Source organism: Megalopta genalis, chromosome 13, assembly GCF_051020955.1.
Source record: "Megalopta genalis isolate 19385.01 chromosome 13, iyMegGena1_principal, whole genome shotgun sequence".
Lineage (NCBI taxonomy): Eukaryota > Metazoa > Arthropoda > Insecta > Hymenoptera > Halictidae > Megalopta > Megalopta genalis.
The window spans coordinates 4,882,688-4,908,095 of record NC_135025.1 but is presented as its reverse complement, the minus strand read 5'-3'; the positions used below and the strand labels follow the sequence as shown (position 1 = coordinate 4,908,095).

General features: G+C 46.2%; 6 protein-coding genes across 9 annotated transcripts in view; 3 read left to right on the top strand and 3 right to left on the bottom strand.

The window, feature by feature from the left end:
* Positions 1 to 1,095: 1,095 nt before the first annotated feature.
* On the bottom strand, positions 1,096 to 3,123 carry LOC117224320 (uncharacterized). Its single transcript, XM_033477140.2, has 3 exons — positions 2,963 to 3,123; positions 2,555 to 2,697; positions 1,096 to 2,490 (listed from the first exon to the last, which is right to left on the bottom strand). The coding sequence occupies exons 2-3, from the start codon at positions 2,677 to 2,679 to the stop codon at positions 1,203 to 1,205; spliced, it is 1,413 nt and encodes a 470-aa protein (XP_033333031.1). The 5' UTR covers positions 2,680 to 2,697; positions 2,963 to 3,123; the 3' UTR covers positions 1,096 to 1,202.
* Positions 3,124 to 3,295: 172 nt separating this feature from the next.
* LOC117224319 (uncharacterized) lies at positions 3,296 to 8,208 on the top strand. Its single transcript, XM_033477138.2, has 4 exons — positions 3,296 to 3,957; positions 4,148 to 4,408; positions 4,482 to 4,991; positions 5,067 to 8,208. The coding sequence occupies exons 1-4, from the start codon at positions 3,781 to 3,783 to the stop codon at positions 5,619 to 5,621; spliced, it is 1,503 nt and encodes a 500-aa protein (XP_033333029.1). The 5' UTR covers positions 3,296 to 3,780; the 3' UTR covers positions 5,622 to 8,208.
* Positions 8,209 to 9,261: 1,053 nt separating this feature from the next.
* On the bottom strand, positions 9,262 to 12,082 carry LOC117224317 (uncharacterized). Of its 2 annotated transcripts, none has more exons than XM_033477135.2 (2): positions 11,561 to 12,082; positions 9,262 to 9,915 (listed from the first exon to the last, which is right to left on the bottom strand). In XM_033477135.2, exons 1-2 carry the CDS (start codon positions 11,675 to 11,677, stop codon positions 9,340 to 9,342), a joined length of 693 nt encoding a protein of 230 aa, XP_033333026.2. In that variant the 5' UTR covers positions 11,678 to 12,082; the 3' UTR covers positions 9,262 to 9,339. The 2 variants fall into 2 exon arrangements, with proteins under 2 accessions (XP_033333026.2, XP_033333027.2); XM_033477136.2 differs by having other exon boundaries at positions 9,262 to 9,912.
* Positions 12,083 to 12,176: 94 nt separating this feature from the next.
* Positions 12,177 to 14,854, bottom strand: ImpE3 (Ecdysone-inducible gene E3). Its single transcript, XM_076526007.1, has 4 exons — positions 14,426 to 14,854; positions 14,086 to 14,166; positions 12,851 to 13,560; positions 12,177 to 12,693 (listed from the first exon to the last, which is right to left on the bottom strand). The coding sequence occupies exons 1-4, from the start codon at positions 14,468 to 14,470 to the stop codon at positions 12,312 to 12,314; spliced, it is 1,218 nt and encodes a 405-aa protein (XP_076382122.1). The 5' UTR covers positions 14,471 to 14,854; the 3' UTR covers positions 12,177 to 12,311.
* Positions 14,855 to 16,278: 1,424 nt separating this feature from the next.
* LOC117224318 (uncharacterized) lies at positions 16,279 to 18,672 on the top strand. The gene is made up of 3 exons (XM_033477137.2): positions 16,279 to 17,367; positions 17,449 to 17,598; positions 18,094 to 18,672. Exons 1-3 carry the CDS (start codon positions 17,332 to 17,334, stop codon positions 18,463 to 18,465), a joined length of 558 nt encoding a protein of 185 aa, XP_033333028.1. The 5' UTR covers positions 16,279 to 17,331; the 3' UTR covers positions 18,466 to 18,672.
* Positions 18,673 to 23,916: 5,244 nt separating this feature from the next.
* Positions 23,917 to 25,408, top strand: part of LOC117224316 (uncharacterized) — a 75,374-nt gene continuing 73,882 nt past the window's right edge. For 2 of the 3 annotated variants that reach the window (XM_033477131.2, XM_033477134.2), the window contains exon 1: positions 23,917 to 24,317. The gene's annotated coding sequence lies outside the window, so the exon portion shown is untranslated. Of the gene's footprint in view, positions 24,332 to 25,408 lie in introns of all 3 variants that reach the window. The other variant, XM_033477132.2, reaches the window with a different exon arrangement.

Genomic DNA, 25,408 nt, shown 5'->3' with positions numbered 1-25,408 from the left:
GATTCACAGGGAAGTAAACACTTGCACGCTTAATTTATGCAACGGCGCATGTTCGCGGACATCGTTGGGTCCGACTATTTCTTGTCGGCATAAAATTAAACCGGAAGCTGCAGGCGATCCTCGTCACTCGCTCGGCTCCGTGGTTTTCCCAGGTTCCAAAGTATGTATTTCTCCATTGTCGAAGCAACTCCTATCGCCGCGGTTTCTCAATTCATTCTCCACCGCCGTGGCAACGACAGTTTCATCGACGCCACGATCGATTTTTAACGAGCCAATGCCGACGAGGTTCGATGATCCGTCGGCGATCGCTTAATTGTCCGTGATGCCATCGCCGCTCATTGAAATGACCGCCGTGTCGTTGCGCAAGAACCGACCGGCGATCAACGTTTCAACAATGTCTCTCTGTTTACGCCTGTTGAAACGCTTCGCGGTCTTGTCGTGCCTCGCGGCCCGAGAAAATCGCCGAAAGAAATGACGCACGGAACTCGCAGCGACAGCCGTGTATTTAATTAACGCTTCTCGATGCACGGTGATATGCAAATTGCAGTCTTCTGCCTCTTTTATTTATAGATCCGAGCTTGATTTCGTTGGAGATCGCGGGACCATCAGGGCCGCGGCGAACGGTCCCGTAATCGTCGATGACATCGATTGGACTAGGCAGACAGACATTCGAATCATTGCCGGCATTTTTTTACGGTGCGAGGGGTTTAACCCTTTCACGGGCACAGTATGAATTTTCAAGAATATTTCGATTCGGTAGGAGCTTTCATCGGTGGGAATGCTTGAGCCCGGTTGGTCCATATGTGGGGCGCTAAAAGTGGGTGGGGAGCATAGTTCTCAGTGCCTATGAAAGGGTTGAATACGTTTTAGTCGATCAAGAGAAACCAGTTACCCTGCGTCGATTCAGAGAGGAGCACGGAAGGACAGCCGTTTTATGCAACATAGACCCGTTTTCCTTGGTTCCATGTCGAGTAGCCTATTCAAACAAAAACTAAACCATTAAATTCGCAATCGAGACACTTAAGATCCTTGGCAGCGAGCATGCCGATCTTTGTTCGCCGTTTTTTAAGTCGCGTAGAAAATCGAACACACCTGTTCATTGATTCGTCTATACACGATTTTATTTCAATCATTATCCAGGATTTAAAGTGCTATAAATGTGTGTGTGTGAAGTCCGTAATTATTTGATTAATCATGCTTCATCAAGGCAGTCGTTTTTGGTACTTCAAAGCCAGGCTGTTCAACGGCGGTCTCATCCTCGTGACGCCAAGGTCGATGGCGTGGCCAGTCAAAGGACAAGACTGGCAGCGCTTCTTCTTGTTGCCGTTGGTCTTGTCCTGGCGGACGATGTAGCGTGGAAAATAATGGATTCGTTTCCTCTGTAGCGTCGCGCAGGCCGGCATTGTCACGACTAGGTCCTTCTTGTGGATAGTCTTGCATGGTTCGGGAAACAGCCGATCGTTCAGCAGGTACTGTTCCAAGGAGCCCGAGGATTTTGACGAATGCAGCGTGTGGCTGGAGCCGTGTGTGTCGAAGTAGTTCTGTTCGCGGAATTTCCTCAGCTCCCTTAGTTCGTTGTCCGAGATGTTCTTTTCATTGCTTCCAACCTGATCCAAATTGCTGACGCATACGGTGTGCTGATAATCTTCGGAGTCAATATCGTTTTTGCTCCTAATACTCTTGTCTCGCTGATGCGCTTGGCAGTTGTGGCAACAGTGACACACCTTGCCAAGCGACTGGGCCAACGATTTGCACCTCGCTGAATCTTTTGGACTAGATTTCGTTTTACTCGAGTCAGGTACAGGCTTCTTAGAAGTTAACGTCTTTTTGGTTATATGTTCCCTCGACTGCTTCGGGGTCTTTTGTTCTTCGCCGCTGGTGTCTATCGACCTTGCCAAGGTTGTCTCAATTTGTGATTTCTTAGCTTCAGGCTGGTCTCTGCGGTGACAGGACGACCTGGTACACGTCCCAGGACCGTCTCCCGATTGTAGCAGGCAGACCTTGCTCTGCACATTGCGCAGAAACTGCGACTTAGGAGCATAGTCTATCCTCTGCACCCTTCTCAAGGTCTCGCAACTGATCGGAGGACTCGCGAGCGATCTTCTCGGGCTGTCTCTGACAATTGCTGGCTTGAATTCTATATGGCTTTTACAATATTTGCAGCCTGGGTCTGGTTTCCGCTGAGTCCTCGTGGACCTCGGCTGGATCTTCTTCACCTCATGATTGCAGTAACATTCTCTCACAGGCTTTCTGTGCACATTTTTCAGGCAATGTTGCGACTCGGAATGTTTCTTCGATGATATCACTACTCTTCTAGTTACTGCTAAATTAGGCATCGATGCAGATGATTGATCAGAGCTGTCTGTGCTATAGTCTAGACACAAAGCTCCACCAACGCCGCTTGAATCATTTCTCAGTTGCCACGATTTGATATTTTGTTTGACACACGAGGACCTTCTGTTGCCTGTGCAATGATCTTCTCTTGATGCTCTATAAATGAAGAAGATACGGTGCTACAAGTGCTTAGTATTCACCGAGTACTCATAGTACTCACAATGCCTGTGAGTACAATTTTTTATATTCTTCTTTAACCCTCTTTGAGTCCTGTTCTACCCGAGCCAGCAGAAGTCTGCTTCTTTTACGCAATTGATCTATGCATTCGTTGAAGCTTTGCTCCATACGACCATGTACATTCACCTATTGATAAAAAGATCTTTCAGCAAGGAGACTTAAAGGTTGAATTTAATCTGAGATAGATGATTCAGTTTGGATCAGGAAATGAGATCTGTATCAACCTTGGATTGCCTCCGGGAGTACCTGTTTAATTAATCATACAACCAGACGCTGATTAATTAATCAGGTCATTTGTAGTATCAATCTGGACTATGGATAATGGGTGCAGAATAATAGGTGTTGGATTCAGAACTAGGAAACTATGAAATAAATCAATAAAGTTGAATACCCTTGTTAACAATGCTCGATGTCATTCACTGACAATTCTTCGAATATTATTAACCATTCTTTAATTGCTCCCAAACATCGGACTTTCTTCAAACGGCTCCAAAAATCTCCCAGCGGAATGTTTATTTTTCTACCAGCGTCTACAGTCTACATAGAGATGCTTCCTCAGTGCTTACAGTGACACCCCTTGTAGTTCCATTCTTTACCACTACAAATTAACGACAATCGATAAGATAGGACACAGCAACAAAAATACATAGACCGCCTAATCTATGTCCAAATTTAATCTATGCTGCAACGAGCGCCCGCTACAATTCATAAACAGAAAGACGTTAATCAGGCTGGCCACCATGATGGAACGACCTTTTTCTCTCTCGAGTGTTTTTTCAAATTAATTAAAAGAAAATCGTTGTCTTTTCAATAACGAGATCGAAATAACGAACACCGTTCTACAAAGGAAGCATATAGAAGTAGTTTAAGAGAATTTTGAAAGGGTTATTCACCAGCATTTCGTGGAAGGTAAATGCAATACATCTAAGATGGTGTTTTAGCGCGGTCATGTTGGAGTAATACGTAGGACGCGGCGTTCGTTACGATGTTCTATCGGCGGAGAAGTGTTTTTTAATTTGATTAACGGTCTCGTGGGTTTCGTGCCTATACTTCGTTGGAAAAGCAACTTGCAGTTTCGAGCGTCGAGAAAATTATGAATCGGAACACGTGATTGTGGAAGGTCGGTCTGCACCACTCGGTGGACGATTGCAAGAGGTTATAAACGCTCGCATGTTTTAATCCCGGAGACGCTCACCATTCCGCGGCGAAATGGATTTCTCCGGGAACAACGTCCTCCAGGGAATTCTCCCCCAATTTGCAGAATTAACGTCTGGCTCGAATCCGGATTCCGCTCCGAAATTCACCGGCGGCGATAACATTCACGACGAGCAAATCACTATTTACACCACCACTGCCGGACAGAGTCATCAAAAGCAGAATTTATTGGTGAGGGTTGCCCGAAATTACTCTGATTTCTTGTCTCTTTTATCAAACCCCCAAAGCTTTATTTGTTTCTTATAAAATTGAGGATTAACAATTTTAGAGGTTCCCAGCCTGACACTCTGATTGTTAATTTTAGAAATTTTTTTTAAAGGAGCCTAGTTATAGGTTTCTATGTTATGTCTTTAAATTTTAGGTAAACTCGACGAACAAGTACAGTGGACCAATAATAGCATGGCCGGACCCTAATAGTCTGATGCAGTTCTGCGAAAAGCAAGGCATTCAGACGATCAATATTCCTAATTATAATCAAAACAATTCGATTATAGGAGTTCAGTCCAATAGTCTGCCTGTGAGAATCATACCTAACTTGTATTTACCTTCTACCTCTCAGCCAGAGAATATTAAAACGGAACTACAGACGAGGATTGAAACAGAGATCAAGAACTCTACCATGGTACTATATTATTTGCCAGATATGTATGGTACATTTGCAACTTTGTATTAAACAAGCGATGTGATGATTTCAGCAAGAATCTCAAGTTCAACTTCAGCAACAAAACACCATGGCCGAGTATTTTCAGAAGTTACAGGCTACCACTCTTCCACTCACGTTGCAACAGTTAATTAAATTGCAAACGGAGCAGACTAAAAAAGAAAAGCTTGAGGAGGAAAAAACGGAGCACACGCAGAATAATATTTTGAATATTCCCAGCGTTCCAGTTTTCAGGAACAATCAGCTGCAGAATGGTAATAACTTTATGAGCTCTGATCAGATCATATCAATCAGTCCGAACGATCTGAACGTGCACGTGGATAACCATCAGGAGAATGAGAACACCGTGCAGTGCCTAAAAGTGGAGCAACAGGTTCAGACGGATTCTCCTAAGACCGAGAAGAAGATGAAGTTCAGAGCCAAAACCGGAGAGATCAAGATCAGCGTCGGGCTTGATGGATCGACCTTTTATTGTTGTCCCGAGTGCAACCTTGCATTTCAGGACAAGGCGGAAATAGAACAACATATCCAGGCTCATATACAAGTGTGTGCCATATTTTTCTTTCTTCGACTTTCTTGAAATAACTACAGTTTTTTGATACAAGCTATTCGTTTACAGGAACGCAAGTATCAATGCAAAGAGTGCGGCGCAATGTTGAAGAGAAAAGAGCACCTCGACCAACACATGCGCGGCCACTCGGACGAAAGGCCATTTAAATGTCCTGTTTGCCAAAAAGCGTTCAAAAGGAACGAACACCTGACGCGACATTACGTTATCCACTCGGGCGATAAGAATTTCACCTGCTCGGTGTGCCAGAAGGCGTTCTCGCGGAAGGATCACCTGAACAAACATACTCAAACGCATTTAGGGATGAGAAAAAATCGAACGAAGAAGGATTCCTTCTTCGTGGAACAGAAGGAGGCTTTCGAGAAATCGAACGATGCCAGCATGATGCCTAAGCAGGAGGTGACCTTGGTTCTAAAGGATGGACTCATGAAGCAGGAGCCAAACTTCCTGCAGTACATTCAGAACTTGCAGAAGGATCAACATCTGATACACACGTTCTCCTCGTTTAAAGAACAGGCGATGAAAGAGGCGAATGGCCTGCAGCAACAGGCGGTCAATATGAATGATATCCTGCCTCAGAACACAAGGTACTTAATGCCATCCTAGTCGTAAGTCGAACCGATTTAAGTCCAAAGCAATAAAGGCTGTTTACGAAGTGTGTCGAGAAATTAGCACAAATAGAAAATTCGTTAGACACATTAGGAATTGAAGAATACCCTAGGACTCGGAAAAGAAACATTTTTTTTTAGGGACTGCAGCACCGAGACTGGTGCGGTTAAAAGAATTCACATTGGCGTAGGTTGACGGAAAATTTGTAAATAGAAATGGCGTTTGGTCCATTTTTACCCCCGCGGGGAGAAACTATTGCCATGATATTTTACAATTCTTCGGACAATTAGTATTCCGTGAACAGTACCTAAAAATTTGTATTCTTAGACGGATGCACGCTGAAGTAACAGCTATAAACTGTGTAGCTAAGTTCCATTACTTGCATGAGATTCACACTCGACCGCTTAATACTTTACTTACCGGCAGTTATCGAATAAGTTCTGAACGATTCTTTTATAAACCGTTCGAGAACCATCAAAATTTAATTCGTAAAACAACGAATTATCCGAGAAGAATCTCGACGGGATTCCGGTAGTTAAAGTGTTAAGTCGGACCCGGTACTTGCGCGAAAGGGGAATGAGATCATCTTGTATAAATGCACATCCTCCGTTTTATTTAAACTAGCGTTAAAGAAAATAGTTTCTTTGCTGATTCTAGTCTACGGTCGCAACAACTATGATCAAACATAGGGGTCTCCAGCCGGATTCGCGAATCCGTCGTGGACCGCGTTCACTTCGAACGAAAAAACACTTAAAGCCAATCTGCCATTAGGATAACAACATTCTCGAACCGAGTACCAATAGCAAATAATAGCATACTGCCGATTATCGTCGTTATACAGTTTGTAGAGAGTAATTATGTATATAAATAAGATACAAATTTTACCTGAAAGAGACTCGGTAGGTACGTTGTTTGAACTTGATCTCTGATTCGTCCGTGTTCATCAATTAGCAAGAGAAGCGTTAGCGCGTGTTTTTAGCGAAAGCGTTCGCCCTCGCTCGTCGTATTTTTAAATTATTAATATAGCGTTCTCTCCTTGTTCGTTTTCAGTATTTCCACTCCCTCGTACACTTCCTCTTTCTTTTTTTCTCTTCCATTATTTTTTGTTTCATTCCTTCGCCGTTCCCCTTTTAAGGCAAAAGCAATAGGAGTCTTTCCAATTGCCAAAGCGAGTTTCTCGATCATTGTTCTCACCAGCAATTTTCATCCACTCGTAATCTTATCATTTGTAACCAAAGTTTGACGAAACGTGATTGCTCGCGGTGCTCGAGGTTTAACCAAAGAATATTTGACAAGCTTCTTCGTTTCGAATATGTTTGGTTAAATAATCCTTTTATAATATATTTCCCTTTTTTATATAGTTAGGTCTCCCTTCGCCAAGAGTTCCCATTACTTTTGCAATCCCTCTTCTTTCGTGTCCTAGCTTCTCTAGATTTATGCATGAAGCAGTTCGACTTATCGTTGGCCTTTGCGAATCAGTCTCAAACATTCTATGAATATTATTTATATATATATATATATATATATATATATATATATATATATATATTCATATATGTACAATATAATATTATGATATAACATGTGATATAATATACAATGTAATGTACATCATGATATTATATGTATATATTATTTATAGATAGATAGATATGTACACTTCCCTCGAAAAGTACACCTACAGAAAATTAAACTTGGTTCCATGCATTTTGTACTATGTTCCACGTATTAAGAGAACATATTAGGAATCGATGCGTAACGTAGCGAGCGAAGGGCGTATGAAACGTGTCCTGGATTTAATTTTAAGGGACAGGATGCGATAAGCAAAGTAAGCTAATTGCCATAATATCCTAATACTTTTAGCGGGGTGTGTATCTGGAACGATGAAATTTGCTCAAAATTCATTTTAGTAGTGAAATCGGTGATCCTTTTCGTTGATGGAAACGCGAAGCGGCGTTCGGATCACGAGAGAGGACCGACAGAGCCGTAGAATAAAGTGGCTTCGCCGTTAGCTTTACTGAAGAATCTTTAAAAAAGAAAAAACGCTGTAGACTCTAACACTATTAGGTGAACTTTAGAACAAATGGCGCTAAAACGAGACACGAGGGCCACGTTTTAATAGAACCAAAGACTTTGAATTTACGAGGCATAGCAGTATTTTATCTCTTCCTAAAACTTCTTTCGATTTCTCGGTTCCCGTAACCCAGGCCACAACGAATCTCGTTTCTTCCCTCTTCTTTCCCTCCTCTTCTCTTCTCTTCTCTCTCTTTCTCTCCGTCACCTGGGTTAAGGGAACGGCATTTACCTTCTCGATAATGTTAATGAATTACAGTTGTAAGATTTCGATGCTCACCGCGGTGGCCATCACATGTAATGCGATACAATGATAAAAGTATTTTAACAATGAACTTGCATTTACAATAAGGTGTTACTCGACGACGGAACGATTGTTATTGTATGATAAACAATGATTGCCAAAAAAGAAAATGAAAAATAAGAGAAAAAACGTGATGATGATTAAAGAAAATGGTAACACATGTATTTTTCAGACCAAGATATTTTTGAATAAAATAAGTGTAAAGAATCGGTGTGCTTCTCTCTACTTCGACGACCAATTTAGACTGCGGATTTTATGCGTTTCTCGAGAAGAGCACGATCGCAATCTCGCACGGAACAGGAATTTGATTCGGCGTTGTTCCCTCCCTTCTTTCGCAATCGACGCAGAAAATCGTTTCCTTGCGTAAAGATCCGCAGTCTGGCGAAACACTCGATCCCCCCTGATCCTTAGGAAGATAAGATTCGCTCTGAAATCCTAGATATATCCTGGCAAAGAAACACGGTCTTCGAAATATACCCAAAGGGTTGTCAAGTCAACGTGACTTGTTCGCAATTTCTTATAATCGTTGCTCATTTTCAGTACATTTTGTTTCCTAATATTTTGTGCGACTTTTTCTAAAATATGCAAATAATTTTGTGGAATAGTTCTCTTTTTTTCTTTGTCGTTTTGATGTAAAAGTTTATGCGGTATACCTCTGTATACCGAGATGAGTCATTTCAATCCCCGCGGAGCCTAGGCGAACTTGTGATTTTACAAGTTTCTCATATTACTTTTTGTACTTTTGTACAGTTTGAATACATTTCTAGAACTCCAAATATATTTTCGTACATCTATATTGTACAAAATCACCATAAGAGACGCGTTATATTTGCTTAGATTTTTCATTCTTCTTTTACTTTCTTTACATCTGTCTCGCGTGTTCATAAAAGCACGGATGTGCTCTTACCACGTACAAAAGTAAGCACTGTATAATAATAAAAATATATAAATAAAAAAAGCGCTGTTATCGAGACACAAGTCTGTTAAAGACTGCGTTTATAGTCGTCGTCGGCAAAGGTTCGGTTTAAGAGATGATAAAGCATATTTGCTCAGATTTTTCATTCTTCTTTTGCTTTATATCTGTCTCGCGTGTTCATAAAGCCACGGATGTGCTCTTACCACGTACAAAAGTAAGCACTGTATGACAATAATAAAAACAAATATAAATAAAAGCGCTGTTATCGAGACGCAAGTCTGTTAAAGACTGCGTTTATAGTCGTCGTCGGCAAAGGTTCGGTTCAAAAGTCGATAAAGCATCGGTCAAGGTGTACATTGTATATTTCCCGTAGAAAATCCGCGACTGTTCCGGCCGTCCTCCCACTCGTTGGCAAATTACAATCAATTATTCGGTGTCGTGGCGTTGCTATAAATAGCTCGGGCGAGCTTCGAATAGACTCCATAAGTAATACCCAGGAGCGATCCGAGCCAATCGACGAGGTGTCTGCTAATCGTGGCGGGGAATTGTAGACCGGGTCTCGGGGTGATGAATTCCACCTCGGTCTTCTTGTCCCCTTCCTCATCGTCCAATTCGAGCGGTCCCAGAGGTTCCAGCTGGTCCAGGGGTTGAATATCGTTCGCCCAATCGTCCATCAAACGGAAAACGTGCTCGGTCTGCCGATGCTTCTCGGGCATTTCGGGCTTCTTCGTTCGCTCCTCCTCGGACATCCGGTTCGACCAGATCGCTTTCAACGCGTCCACGTCAGGGTCTTGCCCGTTCTTCGCTAAGATCCTCTCCACGTTACCGGTGTCCTCCGGCTTTCGGAACACGAAGTCGTACGTGGCCCGCAATTTTCCCAAAAACCGATCCAACGGCTTCGTCTCGTTGCCGGATGGTTGACGCTGATCCGCCGGCTCCTGGACCGGAAACAGCTTTGTTATCTGCGGCTTCGATCGCACGGTGTCCACGGAGAGCTGCTGAAACACGCGGATTTCCGTTCGTTATAGAAATTGGCGTCGTCGGGCTTCGTTCGTGGATAATGCGAGAGCCGAAGGGCGGCCGCTCGACGTCAGAAATTAGGTCGCGTGGCTCGTCGAGCCAACCCTTTGCCTCCGGGGAACCGACTTCAACGTTTGATAGATTAATTACGGTCCCCGAGAGCCCGGTTCATCACCGGCTGTTTTGCGTACGCGTGTATGTTCGGAGGGAGTAGGGTTAGCGGAGCCGGTTACTGTGCCTTCGGTTCGTTTTCCGGCGTGATTAATCTCATATTTATCGAAAGAGACGTATTGCATTTTCTTCGTTGAAAGATGAAACAGATTTATAACATGTTTCTGTTAGAAAATAAACAATGTTAATACGTTTCGATTGAAAAATACATTCAGGGTGCTCTTGTTGAAAAGATAAATAAATGTAGTATGTTTTTATTCGAAAAGTATTCTTGCCTGCTAAAATGTTATTCTTTTGGTTTGTTTATCTGGAAGTGAAATAAATCTCGCGATAACTGCCTCGACTTTGCTGCGACAATTTTGTATGCGGCTGTGTGAGAGAGAACGACAAAACGACGACACTTCGACAGTGAGTTAGCCGATTTCAATAGTTTCGAGATGCAGTGTCTGGAGGCTCGTCATCCGATGTCTTCTGATGTTCTCCCCGGAGAGCTCCGTTCCGGGTAAGTGTCCCAGATACATTCTCTATTAATCGGCGACCATTTGACACCGCGTCGATCGGGCTATGCATTAAATTCAACCAAATTATATCGCGATCAGGGAAGTCTAACGGCGCTGCGGCGATGCCACAAACGACGATATAATTAATTAAACGGCCGCGAGAGACGCTTCGAAATCCCTCGCTTGCCTATCCTAATACAGGTAACCCTATTACGACACGGTAAATAGGTTCCTAGAAAATGCCGTGTTGTGTGGAACCGTGTCACAGGAGAGCCAGCTTTTAATTTACTAGATTACAGATTTACAGCTAGATAATTTACCATGTTCAGATTAAATATGTGACAAACATGTGACACCAAATGTGTTGTGTAAAAACGACGACTGAATTTGTATGTGTTCTCACATCGTTAAAGAAATTGTGTGTACAGTCTATAAGATTAAATAACTCTTGTAAAATTCGACCGTACGACTTGCACATTTTTTTCCGGCGTTAGAAAGACTAGCTTACAATAAATAAAAAAGTTCTTCAAAAGTAGCAATTGTTTGTCGTGACCAAAAAAAAAGAAAAATAGAAAAATGATGTATTTTAGCTTTTTAATTCGAGCTTGCAACAAACATTTATTCATTTACTTAGCATAAACAGGTGAATCGAACGAACAAATAAACACATAAACATTGCGATGTGTAGATCTCCCTAATCTTTACGCACGAAAGATGCCGAAAATCGTGTCTCTGTTTCATATTAATCGCAATTTCCGCAAAAATTGTTGCCCGATCTTTCTAAAACCACCCCCCAAAAACATCCAAGCCGTCCGGTCCACTTTCGAAAGAGTTGTTTCGCTTTAAATATTGTACCCAGATTTTCCTATTAATCTGTACATCGTTGGACGCGCGTATCGCGTGTTTCGATCGGAATCGGAGAAAGAAATAATTAACGGTCGCCGGCACTTACGCATAGAAGCCATATCGCCAGAAAACGGGCGTCCATGTGAGACAGATCGGCGTCGCTTATTCCTTTCGATCGCGGCAGAAACGAACGACTGAAGGACCGATTGATTTCAAAATCCATTTATACCATGGCCGTTCAGCGGCGTAAAACCGCGACGCGGTCCGTCCGACTGTCCGCGCATCCCCATTGTTTTTGGTCTACGGGCTACGCCTTTGGCCCCCACACCGTATCGGCGAACCATTGACACAGAATTGCTCAACGATATCGCTATTCCGGGCACGTAGCGTTGCTCCGTGGCCAGCAGTGTCCACCGGTGACGTCCCAGCAATAAACAATATCGCCTCCGGTTCGGTCGACGGGTCAAGGCGGATCGCTGAAATTCGCGGAATTTCGGTGAACGCGCGCGCGCGCGCGAGCGGAAACCCTTTGCGACCGATATATTCGGAGTCTGCTCGCAATATCCGTCTCGTTCGACCGTAATCGATGGTCGGCACACGATCCGAACGATCCCGTATTCGACGTTCGAACGCGCGCGCGCCTCTCGTGAATCAGCCTCTCTCTCCCATTGTATTCGTAATCGATGCTCGAGGCTCGAGTTGCGGTTAAATGAATCAACCGGTTGATCGCAGGAATCATTTTATTAGGCGGTAATCGTACATGCACGGCGTCCGTCGCACGCATTGGCGTGGGTCGGCACTCGGTTCGGCAGCCACTCCGTCGACGTTTCTCCCGGGGTCGGGAGACCGTCGATCGGTTAGGGGGAGTATCTGAGGGGTAACAGAGGCCTGAGCTCCCTGCTGAGGGTGCTAGACGGGTCGTCCAAGTCCCTGATGGCCTGCCTGGTCCTCGTTCTCGCGTCATCTCGCGTGAGCTCGTTCCGCTCCAAGACCTTGTCCAAGATCTTCTTCAATTGCGGCGCCACGCCGCCCTCCGCGAACGTCTCCAGGGTGTTCAGCACCTCGTCCGAGTAGCCGGTGTACTTGCCGAACCCTTGTTTCCTCGCGTCCTTGCTCAACGAGTCGTAGAGGTTCGCCAGCTGCTGAAGAGTCGCGCTCGGCGGCACTTTCGCGCGCCTTAAGTAGCTGGTTAGGCTCGGCCTTGGCACTTGCGTCACCCTCTCGCCCAGCCGCGTGAACCTACAAAAGAATCTCGTCTTTACGAACGAACCTTGCCGCCTGCCCGATCGATCCTGCTCGCGTATCCTTCTCGGAAACGAGCATTCTTTCGGCCCGCGTCGCGGTTTCGACGGCCGTTTTCCAGCGGAAGACCAGTTTTCGTTCGCCCCCCTCTCACCTGTTCTCGTCATCCTCGTCCTCCAAGATCTCCAGCTTCTCCGCGGAGGCAGGCAGGAAGCCCTTCGACTCCCCGATCGGCAGATCCAGCAGGCCCGAAGCCGTGGGCTTCACGATCTCGTACACTTCTTGCACCACGCTGTCGATCGTTGGCACTTTCTTCGTCTGCTCGATGGACCCCGGCTTCGAGGACGTTCCAGAGACGTCGATCGACCCTTTGCCAGCTTCCGGAACGATCGGGGACGAGCCGGGCGCCTCCTGGTCCACCTCGGGAATTTCCTCGTTCGTTTCCTGCACGGCGTGTTCCGTTTCCGGCGACTCGTAATTCGTTTCTGGCGTCGCGTAATTCAGCTCGGGCGTCTCCGCGTTCATCTCCGACGGCTCCTGATAGATCGAGCTAGCCTCTGTCGGCACTCGATAGCTCGGGCCAGCCTCTGATAGCTTCTGGTGACCCGAATTAGTCGTATTTTCCTTGGTTTGCAACAGCTTCGTCGTAGTCTCCACGCGATTCGAAGTCGCCGACGCTTCTTTCGATCCTCCATCTTTCTCCTTGCCCTCTTCGGCTTGTCCGGTGGTCGTTTTCATGGTCGTCGAAGACGATGATTGCGTCTGCGTGTCCGATTCAAGGCAGATCGGCGTGGTACTGCTTACGACTTCTCGTCTCTCGTCCGATTGGGCGAGCTTCAGCTGCTCCACCGCGTGGAATATCACCTGCATCGCGTGGTTTTTTTGAATCGTTAATCCTAGCTGAGACGATGGATTCCTTGGGTCATTTGAAGTAACTTTTTCCTTAGCGAAAATCTTCTACGAGACTTCGTTTACGAGTTATCAACGAAAAACGGTGGTCAATGAGAGCACGGCCGACGCCCCGCCCTCGCGACCACTGCCTCCGCGTCAGACCAATCGGAGAGCGAGTGCGGCCGGCGCTCCGCCCACGCGGTCAATGCAGTGCAGCGCCGGCTGCACTAGTTCTCCGATTGGTCAGCGTTTTTCGTCGATAACTCGTAAACCATGCCGCGGAGAAAATTTGTGTAAAGGAAAAAGTTGCTTCAAATCGCGTCGGGAACCCCTCATTTCCATACCATAATTTTCGGACACCCTGTAGAGTGACTTTAAACACGAAAAAGAAGCGGGATTCGCGACGAAATCGTTCTCGCGCATGAACCGCGATAAGTCTCCGCGATGCGTGCGGTGGCCGGTGCGTGATTAAGGCTCGTTTAATTAAGCGTGGCTTACCTGCATGGCAGCGGGCAGATAGGAATCCGAGTACACGGGCTTCGAAAAAGCTGGCGGACTCCTGACTGTGCCGGCGATAGCCTGCAGGAACATCGTGCGTTAAACGTGGAACACAATTTATTCGATGCTGTCGGATCGCTGACGCGATTCTACAAAAATTCTGCACTTTCACCTTTCGGCTCGAAAACGACGTTTTTATTCGAATGAATAGTCAGCGATATTCGGCGATATTCGGCGCCGATTACGAGGAATTCGACTCTCCAGCGAATCGAACGCGGAATCCGGCGATAAATAAGGACTCGGCGATCTGATTGACGAAGAATAACGAGCCGTGGCTCACCTGATGGGCCAGTAGAACCACGAAGAGCCGGCCGACGACGTTCATGTCGACGTTCGCGGCGACGTTCCTCGACCCCGATGTTCCTCGGACACTCGAAACCGCCGAAGAAGCCTCGTTGCTCTCGAAATCGGCTAGACCACCTTCCACGCGAGTCTTCTCCGTCTCCTCTAAGCTCGAAAATTTTCTGGTAGAAAATCGAGGCTCGGTTCGCACTGATCACGAGTCGTTTCGATCCTCGGCTGTGCGGCTAGAGCGGTCCGTTCGAACTCCGATCGGCAACTGGCCGGCGAGGCCGGTCGAAAACACGCGAGAAACCCTGGGATTCCTCGGGTTTTCCTTGACCGGATCGAGATATCCGCGACCGAGCGTTCGCACGGGACTGGACGGAAGGTAGGGTCGTAACGGTTCCAGAGTCGTCGCCGGCCGCCGCAGCACCTATATTCTGCCTACGCGATCGCGCGCGGAGCACGCGGCGGAAGACGCAGCAGATCGTGACACTTATTGTTCTGCCGAGCCGCGATCGGTATGCCGGCCGTGTCCCTGAACCCGGACGGAGCATCGTTTCCCGGTGAGCGCGAGGTTTCGCGGATGTGCGACGCCATTCGCGGCGCCTCCGATCGTCCGAATCGAAGACGAACGATCGCGGAACGATCCGTAATTATCTCGCAGCTACGTGATCCACGGGCCGGACACGTGCCCGCGCTTCTCGAGCATGATTGGAGAGAACGCACTACGTTTGGCGCACGGTTAAATTTACATGAGCCGGCCGGATCGTGACGCGACAGTGGACGAGGACGACTGCGGCGGAGAGAAAGAAGATGGCCAGACACAGTGGCCCGCAAAAATATTTGTTCATCTTTTTAAAATATAATTGAGCTGACAACTCGAATAATGCTTAAAATTATTTTCAATCTGAACTAAATGACTCGGAAATGATTTGGTTCGGTTTGAGAATAGTTATCGCGTGTTGAAAGGTGTGCGAACACTTTTGTGGGCCACTGTACATCGATGGAGTACAGTTAAATTCTCCCTAATTGACCTGGAAACAAACATGGACGATTTGGGATGATACGATTATTCGATTTATATATATTTTTTATAAATTTAATTATTTTTATTGTATTATTGTATAATAATAATACTGTTCATAATATTGTTATACTGTTTATTATATTACATTTATATTATTCAATTATTTTATATTATTTAAAAACGTGACATGTCTCCTAACAATAATCGCATCTCCTCTCCCCAAAGGGGTGAGATGGGTGCGCAAGGGGTGAAATGCCGAACTTGTTGCTCGACGACACCGCGTCCATCTGGTTCGCGCCTTCGTGCCGATGATCGAAACGGTTCCCGGAATGAAAAATTGGTCCCTCGCCGTTGAAATTTTCACGCCTCGGATCGACGAACGGCGCCAAACCGTGCGCCATTGTATCGTTCGTATCGCACGTTCGTCCGCGTAAACGACAACGAGGATCGTTCGCTGAAGTGTAACACGATTTCATCGGCGCGCCTCGAATATCACGTCTCCAATATCTCGAACGTATTAGAAGTATGTAGACGCGCGCGCGCGCACGCGGAATACGAATTGCAGTTTTTACGAGAGACGAAGGATCAAAGGTCGCGCGCGGAGGATACGGTTTCGATGTTCTCTCGGTGGTAGAGAGGGAGATTCGTCGAAAGCGAAACGGCTCGAACGGAAAAGGGAAAAATAAGATGGCGCCGGTGGCACGTGATCGGGGACTTTCGTTTTCGAAAGACCTGCGACCTTGCCCAAGGCCACCGGTAACGATTCCACGGAGAGAGGAAAAGGAAGGCGGGACTGCATCCTCAAGGCGGTTCAGTTATGGAACCCGATCGAACACAATGAAGGGGAAAAAGGCGGACCGGTTCTCCCCAGATCGTTTCGTTCCTCTTGTGATACGGTTTATGGCACTCTCTCGTTCGTTCTGTGTTCTTTTTTCTTCTTCTCTTATTCACGGACGAAGCGAATCAATTGCTTGGTCCAGTTCCGTTCGAAGTTGACGCGTTTGGCTCGACGGAAGAGCGCCAACGATACGTTTTTGCCGATCGGCGAAAAGCGGTCGGCTTATATTGTTACGTAATCATCTAATGAAAATAATTAAATTTATACAAAATGTTATAGTACTATGATACTGTAAATCTCGTATAATCGTGTCTTCTGTTCGAAATAATTGTCCGTTTTCGATTACGAACCGAGGGACAATTGGGGAGAATTTATTGCACTGCGTTTCTCATATTCGCCAAGACATTTCACGTTGCCACTCGGCTAAACCAATTAATAAACTGCAAAACAATTGGGCAAATGTGTTCTACGATAGTGAACAATCGGTTTTATTTTTAAACCGCGTCTGATAAAACTTGAATTCTGAAGATAAGAAAGAATTTTTGAAGATAACGAGTTTGACTCGTTGACTGATTAACAACCCCTTAATTGTGAATGTTATTCCGTTCACTCAAATTGGAATAAAACTCTGTCCCCGTGTCACGAATATTTAAGTATTGAAATAAATCTAGCTACAAACTTTCTACGATCTTCGAAGAAACGATCGCGATCGAAACAGTTCCAATCATCGTGACACATCAAGGAAATGGTGCGTCGAGTCTCTTTAACGGGTTAAAAGTGAAACGAGAATAGTTGCGCGACCGTATCCAAGGCTCTCGTTGTTGTCCGCGCGGATGCCTGTACAATTTGGCAATTTCGTCGGTATCTACGGAGACATGTGGGTGCCCCCATACGATAAACAGCAGACCAGGAAGCGCTATATATCGCGCACGACTCGCGCGACTGCACTCACGTCCCGCGGAAATTCCGTGGAGCTTCGGTGAACGCGTTTCTCTCAGAACCCGCCGAGTGTTTTCAAGAGGACAAGCTCGTCGCGATGCCGTTCACGTTGTTTTCCTTGCTCGTCCTGATGGTAACGTTTCGCCGTGCAACCGCCGACCCCGATCCGAGAACCGGTGCGCCAAGATCGTGAATCTTTTGCTCGAATTTCCAGGCTGCCGGGGTGTCATCGAAACCTGTGGATCCGCCCATCGACGGCCACGCCGACGTGATCGACGACGGGACCTACCCGATTGGAAAAAATGAGGATCGGGACGCTTTGTCCGCCACCACCACCGTCACCACCGATTCCATCGCCGAGAACGTGAGTGTTGAATTTTTATTGCTGGGAATTAGGGACACCGGTTTAATCGCACGCGCGACTAATGTACCGGGTGCGACAAGGATTATTCGACCGCAAGATTCTACGAGCGAAAATGCCCGAGGATGCTTTGTTAAACAATTATAAGAAATAATGGGAAACGACGAACTCTGGCTGGGAATTGGAAACGGTCGAAGCGTCGATGGTTTTTGAAAATACGGCTTTGGCGTCTATGAGAAATTGAACGAGTTAGAAAATCTAGCTTGAATAAATATAAAAATATAAATATAATCGTATTTTCTCTTCATAAATTGTCTATTTGTGCTTACAAGTTGAAGGAAAATTACGGAGAATTTATTATATTCGTTTGATCGCTGTCTTCAACAGGCCGAAGAGACCGAAAGAATTCCTCGTAGCGATAGAATGGCCCAAATTATGATCCTCTAAGCTTCTCGAAAGTTTTCAAATGTCGTTTCTCGATTTTGGCGGGATTTGCAGGCAAACGGATCGAGCACGTCGAAGCCGAGCCTGCTCACCTGGTTCCTGGCTCCGCTCTCCCAGAACTTGCAGTTCTCGCCGCAGTCGTTCCTGCGAGACCGCGTGGTCCAGTTGAAGGAGACTCTGGAGAACCTGAGGGGACCGCAAGTGGAGCGTGGGCCCGATCGTGGGAAGCAGCTCGGGACTGGAAGCGGTTTGCTGCAGGTTGCGGGCGCGAACGACGGATTTTACACGAACCGACTGGAACCTGTCGGCTTTTTCGGAGGCAACGGCTGGCTGGCGAACAAGGGTGGCATCGTGGGTGGTCCGGGTGCCATTCTTTCGACCGGCAGCATCCTCACGGACTATCCTTCGCCCTACAGGAGGAAGTAGAAACACGGAGTTCGGTGTGCGAAGCGAGCGTCGTCGGCGAAGAGATACACCGATGACTCTCAGAAATGTTCGGAAGTCGGAACTGAAACCGGCAGATCCGAGAATACTAAGTCGCGATTCTTCGGACCTCGCGGCTCGTTTTTATACAAACTCAGGCCAGTCGGCGAAAAAGGCGGCGGCGATGCTGCAATAAAAACGATGACTTAATTTTTTTGTTTCTGATTTTTTTTCCACGATTCGAAGGCAATTCGGAGGCCACGTGACACTATTATGCCGCATATACGGTTCGGTTATGTCATTTTTACTGCGTGGAATGATATCGTGTCGTAGGTCATTGTATTCGCGTCGTATTCTGTTTCTTACAAACGGCTTTGAACATTTTTATTTTACATAAAGATCCGCGGTTTGTTAATAACTTTAGTCCACTTAAAGTCCACTTAAACGGATCACCCTATACATCTATCTCGCTTCTGCTCCTTGCATCTATTTTCTTGCTTCGTCGAGCCGTGTTCGTGCGAGTTCCTGATAGAACGAAATGTCTTGTACGCGAGAATTTACATGTCGCTCCAGAATCGATGTAAATTTAACCGTGCACTCCGTACCGACTCTGTAGGAGCGTCGCCAGGAAATTCGTGGTTATGTCAAGGTTATTTCTTGATAGGAAAAGATGTCCTGTACGCGAGAATTTACGTGTCGCTCCAGAATCGATGTAAATTTAACCGTGCACCACCGTACAGGCTCTGTAAAAGCGTCGGCAAGAAATTCGTGGTTATGTCAAGATTACTTCCTGATAGGAAAAGATGTCTTGTACACGAGAATTTACATGTCGCTCCAGAATCGATGTAAATTTAACCGTGCACTCCGTACAGGCTCTGTAAGAGCGTCGCCAGGAAATTCGTGGTTTTGACAAGGTTATTTCCTGATAGAAGAAGATCGACTCCATCAACTCTTAGCATTGACGTAGCAACAAATTACGTAGGCGTAGAACTAGCACAGAGAAATTCGCAGCAACCCGAAATTTGGCATTTCCGGGAGAAATTACTATACATGTATCGAGAAGAATTTCGTTCATCCGCGGCGAAACGGCGAAGGGAGCGGTGCAAATGGATCCGCCCGGGCGAATGGGGAGCGTGTAACGTCGATATTAGATTCCCTCTCCTTTTTTTCCTCTCGTCCTCTCGTTTCGTTCTTATTGGACCGCGCAGAAAATGTCGACGGCCGCGCTTAAACGCGTAAACCGCCGCGACACTGTGCTATCGCTGGACGAATTTCGGCGGCTAGCAGCTCCGGGAATCCTTTGTCCCATTCGCGAGCCAATGAAACGCTCGTTTCACCGGTCGCGTTTCGGTTTAACAGAATTCGACGGTCGCGTAAGTGTCCGCGAGCTCGGCGCTGGAAATTCCTCGCCGCTCTCCATTGTTTTCGACGCTGGCCTTTTTTTCACGATCAAAAACGTTTTCGCGCGAGATGGCCTCCCCCGCGCGATCTTCCCGCTGCTCGCTCGCGCAGTGATAGCACCTTATCGGAGAATTAATGTAAAAAAAGCGCAATTCTTTGTTTTCGAGAAATCTTCGATTTTCCGATATTTGTTTGGTTTTCCATTTTTGATAGCCACAGCAGGCAACCGAAAAATCTGAAAAAAATCTACAACGTGCGGCTTGATGCCAGAAATAAACCACATTTTTTTCAAAACTTGAACAAGCCACCGAGGGGGAGGAAATTGGCGGAGAAGCGCGCAATCTAATTTACCCTCCAACTACCCTCGCGGACAGGGTTTTTTCTGTCGCATCGTACCCACCGTAGAATAAAACCCGATGCCGAAGAGATAGATGGATAGATAGGAGATATGAGAAGCGAACGACCCCGTCCGTTGAAAGTAACAGCCGCGGGCGTGGACGGGAGATCGATATCTATCTATCGTTTTAAATGGAATCGTTGGGGAGGAATTGTTCGGAGGAAGCGATTCGCGCGGAGGAAAGGAGCAATTCTCGTGGCGGAAAATTTTCGGTTATTTTCGTCGAATATACTCAGCCTCGACGTAGAAGTTTCAACGAGTCCCCTCGGTTCTAAAACGCACGGCGCAATGTGCACGCACCTCTCTCGGCTCGGCCGCGATTTTCACCGACACGAGGCTCCGTGGGCCGCGATGCACCGCGGGGATCAATTTCGGGCAAGTTCTCATTAAACCGTGTAAGTTTCTCGCGAGCTTCCCGGAACAACGGGTAAATTCAAAATTAAAACAAAGCCGCGGTGCGCGCCGCGCGCGAATTAATTTCTATCGTATTTCGCGGACCGCTGTTTTTTAAACATTTCCGCGCGCGCGTTGCGAGCGTGCCCCGCGGTATAATTATCGCGAGCGTGATAATGGGCGAGCGAGGGAAAATACGGGCTTAACGAACCCCGGGAACTTCTTCCCCGTGCTTCGATTAATACTTCGATAATGAACCTAGCGAACGATTCTTTACTCGTCCGGCGAATATAATAATTCTGCACAGCCCGGTGCACGTTTTACGCGCGATTCCGTCCACGTACTTCCTCTGACAGTTTTTAAACTCGCCGCGGGAAGGAACGTTTTATCGGTTACGTCTTCCGTTGCGTTTTGCCGTGCCACGTGCCTTGGGAACGCTGTCCCAATTCTATGCGCTCGAAATTCGATGCGACGACCGCAGCAATGTGCTCGGAAAAACTAACAATAATATATATAATAATGTATATAATAATATGAAATATTATATTATATTATATTATATTATATTATATTATATTATATCATAATATAATATTAATATTATATACAATATATATAATAATAATATTATATACAATATATATAATAATAATATAAAAATGGTAAACGGCATTTATTTGCACTGACCGTCGAACATCCGATATTTTTTAGTCGCAGGCTTCGCAACGGGCGACGCCGTGATTATGCGAAGTTTACCTTGCGCCGCGCCGCGACAAACAGCGGCGACTTAATGACGTACGCTTGAATCGATAGGACAGATCACGTTTGTTTTCCAACGGTTCCAAGCGCACCGACGCCGAAACGACGTAATTTCCTAGGAAACGATAATAAATGGGAAATTGTTCTAGGACGATTGTGTTCGACCGTGCCGCGATAAAATTGCTCGGCGAGCTAGCACGAGCGACCCGATAGCTGATTCGAAAGCGGCGGTCCTTTCAATTAGACCGAGCACGCAAAAATGGAAACGTCGAGTGGTCTTAATTCATCGGCCCCGCTCGTTGCACAATGCGCTCCATTCGTAATGGCCTCGGAAGTTCCGCCGAGTCAGGACTCTGTCCCGCTGCTTAGCATCGCGAGTGCGTCGACGGATTAGCCGTGTTACGTACAGAAACGAAGACGATCCCGTCTGTCATTATCGCGTGGAATTAGCAGGGAATTAGACAGGGAATTAGTCGACTATTTTTAGAATATTGTACTAAATTTGCTTCTTGTTGTTTCACGTAGAATCACTCTCTGTTCGCTTGTACCACGAATTCCGGCCCACTACGTTTATACAGGGTGTCCCAAAATTATTGTACGGGCGGGAGAAGAGAGGTTCCTTAGGTGATTTGGAGAAACTTTCTCCTTAGCGAAAATGCGATCCGCGGCTTCGTTTACGAGTTATTAACGAAAAACAGTGACCAACGAGAGATCGCGTACGGCTGTCGCCCCGCCCTCGCGACCACTGCCGCTGCGTCAGACGGCCGGCGCGACGTGGCATTGGCCGCAGGGCGGAGCGCTGGTTATACTCGCTCACCGATTGGTCAGCGTTTTTCGTTGATAACTCGTAAACGAAGCCGCGGATTGCATTTTCGCAAAGGAAAAAGTTTCTCCAAATCACCTCAGGAACCCTTTCATTAATTCTGTATGCAGCATTTTGCTCGAAAACGTAAAGATTCTCCGCAATGATTTTTCACATCGTCCAAAGAGCCGACGTTCCTGTCGTTGAGGAAATTTTGCGAAGACGCGGATAAGTGGAAATCAGAGGGTGCAATGTCTGTCGAATATGACAGGGTGGGTTAGAACATCCCGGCCAAACGCGAACAGCTTTTGTCGCGTGGCCAAAGAGACACGAGGCCCTGGCATTGCCGTGATGGAAGACGATATCCACCCGATTCGCTAATACCGAACGTTTCTCTCGAATCGCGGTTTTCAATTTATCCGGTTGCGAGCAGCATTTATCCGAATTTATCGTCTGATTGTGTGATAGAAGCTCGTAATGCAGGATTCCTTTCCAATCTCACCGGACAAAGAACGTAACTTTCTTCGGATGAAGACTGGCTTTTGGGCTGGGTAATGGTTGTTCATTTCGCTCGCACCGGGATCTTCTTCGCTCGACATTATTGTAAATTCTCCATTTTTCGATAGACATGGCTATCTGCGACAAAAAGGGTAAATTTTTGTTCTGTAAAGCTGCGCGTAACGCATTCGTTGTAACGTTTTATGCGGACGCAAGGTTTACGTGGATTAATGGGTGTTATATTAATATAAATAATAAATTAATTATGAGGATCGGGGCCACAGAATATTCTAAACATCGTGAAATTTGAGAATATGTTTTTCTTTTCACTAAAATTACAATTTAATGCCGCTACTTTTTACGCGCGACGAGTATACTCGTCGTGATAGAAGATACTGTCGCTTCTCCGTGACGAGTATACTCGTCAAACACAGCTAACCGGTTAACACTCGGTGAGAACGAGACAGGTTTACGGAAATTTTCGCCTATTTTTATCCGGGGGAAAATCGAGCCCCGTACGTCAGTACATCTTTAAAGAGAAAAGCCTCCCTGCTTAGGGGCTGCAAGACACCTTATCCCTTGAAGCAGCGGTGTTAACAAATTCTGAGGTGTCGCCTTCTACAGGCGATTCCGCAACATCTGGCCCTAAGCTTTCTATTGACATTCTATTACAACGTTCTATTATATTTATATATAATATATGTTATATTATATTATATTAATTCAACCCTAACCTTTTCATTGACATTCTATTACAACGTGCTATTAAATTTATATATAATGTATGTTATATTATATTATATTGTAATATATTATAATATATATAATATATTATATTATATTACAATATATTCTAATATATATTATATATTACATTATATATATTATATTTGTCTATAATTTTCTTATTATTTTCTTCTCGCTTTTCTCCACCCTTTGTACAACAATAAACACTGTCATATCCTCGAAAGAAACGATGAACGACAAGCAACGTCGAAGCAACGCGGCTTCTTTAAAAGCGAATCGTAGGTCAAAGGGTTAAAGCAGCATTCGCGGGATTCCGGAATGCCGGGGGATTTTCGGGATGACGCGTGCCCTGCATTATGGATCCCCCTGTAGATCGCAGCCCTATATCATGTCGGGGGTGGGAGAGCGTGCTGGTGGGGGTTGGAATAAAACGATTCAGCGTTCGGGGAGCGGAGACTCAGTCGATCGAGTGACGCGGCCGCGGATGGTCGCGGTCGTTGGTCCTTCCTCCAGGAACACGCGACGAACGTGATCGCGACGATAATAAACGAACGTGCGAGAACTGCGAAATTGAAAAAAAAAAACAGACAGAGAAAAGGAGAAACGGAGAAACATCGCGGACATATTCGGCCCGGCGAGGTTCAGCTTCGGCGAAGTTGGACGCAGTTTTTTCGGCCGCGTTCCATTTTCCGTTTGTGACTGGCGAAACTGGGTTGATCGACCGGCCCGCTGCGACGAACCCTTTCCCTTTCGACTGGTAAAGGGTCTGGACTCGATCCCGACTTCGCGGGAACTTGCGGGATGATCGAGACTCGGGGGTGAAGCAGCGACGCCTCCGGCCGCCCTCGTCTTCCACCGGTAGGCCGAGCCCTGTATGTTATTGTTTTTGTGGGCCACGTGCGTTCCCTGCAGCCATCCCTTAATTTATATTTCGCACAGAATTAGACGGTTGTTGTTAAAATCTCACGAGCCATCTCCGCTGTTTTGTCTCGTCTCGCGTCTTTGAAACAACGCTGGGAAAACAATAGATCGTCTTTGCTCGACAGTCAATTTCCATTTTTTAGAACCCTCTAAAATTAGGGAGAATCCACTCGTGTAACGAATAACCCCTATTTTAGATCCCTCGCAAAACTGACGTGTTAATTATCGTCGAAACGGAATTCCTCGCGAAGAGATCGCGCATTTTCGTCGCGAAGAGATCTCGCGTTCTCGTCGGAGACAGCTCCATAAACCCTTTAAAGGGACACTTCCCTCGCCGCGTAAACATAAGCGTCGATTATTTCGAGGCAACGTAACGTCTTCGCAGACAGAATTCACGCGAATTTCGTCGCGCGAGCCGAAAGTTTCGTCGAAATGTTTCGCAAGCAATTTCGTATTGCTTTTGTTTCGAGCTGCTCGAAAAAGGAAACACTTTTTCCAGTGAGACTCTGCGAAATTTTTATCTTGTTTGCAAAACGTGATTCGACGTTTTGGCTCGACGGTGGAACAGCGTTTGCGAAATAATGAATCACCGTTTTACTCGAGATGGGCGGGTACCCGAGCCTCGGGTTGAGCGCGACTCGGGCCGGGTCGGGACCCGAAAGCTTGCGATCCTCGGGTACCCGACGTCGAGGGCTGGCCAGGTAGGGCTTAGGTCGAGAACCCTAAAATATACAGGGTGTCCCGTAATTATCGTGTTTCCGAGGAAGGGAAGATTCATGGGGTGATTTGAAGCTGTCTATAGGGTGTTCCAAAATTATCGTGTTGCTTTCGGGAAATGGGGTGTTGCCGAGGTCATTTGAAGTAGTGTATGGGGTGTCAAGGTTATGTCAAGGTTGTTCGTTTACGAGCTTTTAACGAAAAACAGCGAACGATGAAAAAGTACCCGGGTATCGCGAACTTTCGACCCGAACCTGAAATGTCGGGTGTCCGCCCATCGTTGCTGTTTGCAAAAATAACGACGCACTAGT

Bases quoted from the DNA above. Each gene is read 5' to 3' on its own strand.
- LOC117224320 (XM_033477140.2), bottom strand. From the start codon at position 2,679: ATGGAGCAAAGCTTCAACGAATGCATAGATCAATTGCGTAAAAGAAGC. The intron at 2,491-2,554 runs GTGAGTACTATG...CTTCATTTATAG, and splicing joins AAATTGTACTCACAGGCATT to AGCATCAAGAGAAGATCATT.
- LOC117224319 (XM_033477138.2), top strand. From the start codon at position 3,781: ATGGATTTCTCCGGGAACAACGTCCTCCAGGGAATTCTCCCCCAATTT. The intron at 4,409-4,481 runs GTACTATATTAT...TGATGATTTCAG, and splicing joins AGATCAAGAACTCTACCATG to CAAGAATCTCAAGTTCAACT. The intron at 4,992-5,066 runs GTGTGTGCCATA...ATTCGTTTACAG, and splicing joins ATATCCAGGCTCATATACAA to GAACGCAAGTATCAATGCAA.
- LOC117224317 (XM_033477135.2), bottom strand. From the start codon at position 11,677: ATGGATTTTGAAATCAATCGGTCCTTCAGTCGTTCGTTTCTGCCGCGA. The intron at 9,916-11,560 runs GTAAGTGCCGGC...CGCGTGTTTCAG, and splicing joins TGGCGATATGGCTTCTATGC to CAGCTCTCCGTGGACACCGT.
- ImpE3 (XM_076526007.1), bottom strand. From the start codon at position 14,470: ATGAACGTCGTCGGCCGGCTCTTCGTGGTTCTACTGGCCCATCAG. The intron at 14,167-14,425 runs GTGAGCCACGGC...ATGTTCCTGCAG, and splicing joins TGGTTCTACTGGCCCATCAG to GCTATCGCCGGCACAGTCAG. The intron at 13,561-14,085 runs GTAAGCCACGCT...CACGCGATGCAG, and splicing joins ATCTGCCCGCTGCCATGCAG to GTGATATTCCACGCGGTGGA.
- LOC117224318 (XM_033477137.2), top strand. From the start codon at position 17,332: ATGCCGTTCACGTTGTTTTCCTTGCTCGTCCTGATG. The intron at 17,368-17,448 runs GTAACGTTTCGC...TCGAATTTCCAG, and splicing joins TTTCCTTGCTCGTCCTGATG to GCTGCCGGGGTGTCATCGAA. The intron at 17,599-18,093 runs GTGAGTGTTGAA...CGGGATTTGCAG, and splicing joins CCGATTCCATCGCCGAGAAC to GCAAACGGATCGAGCACGTC.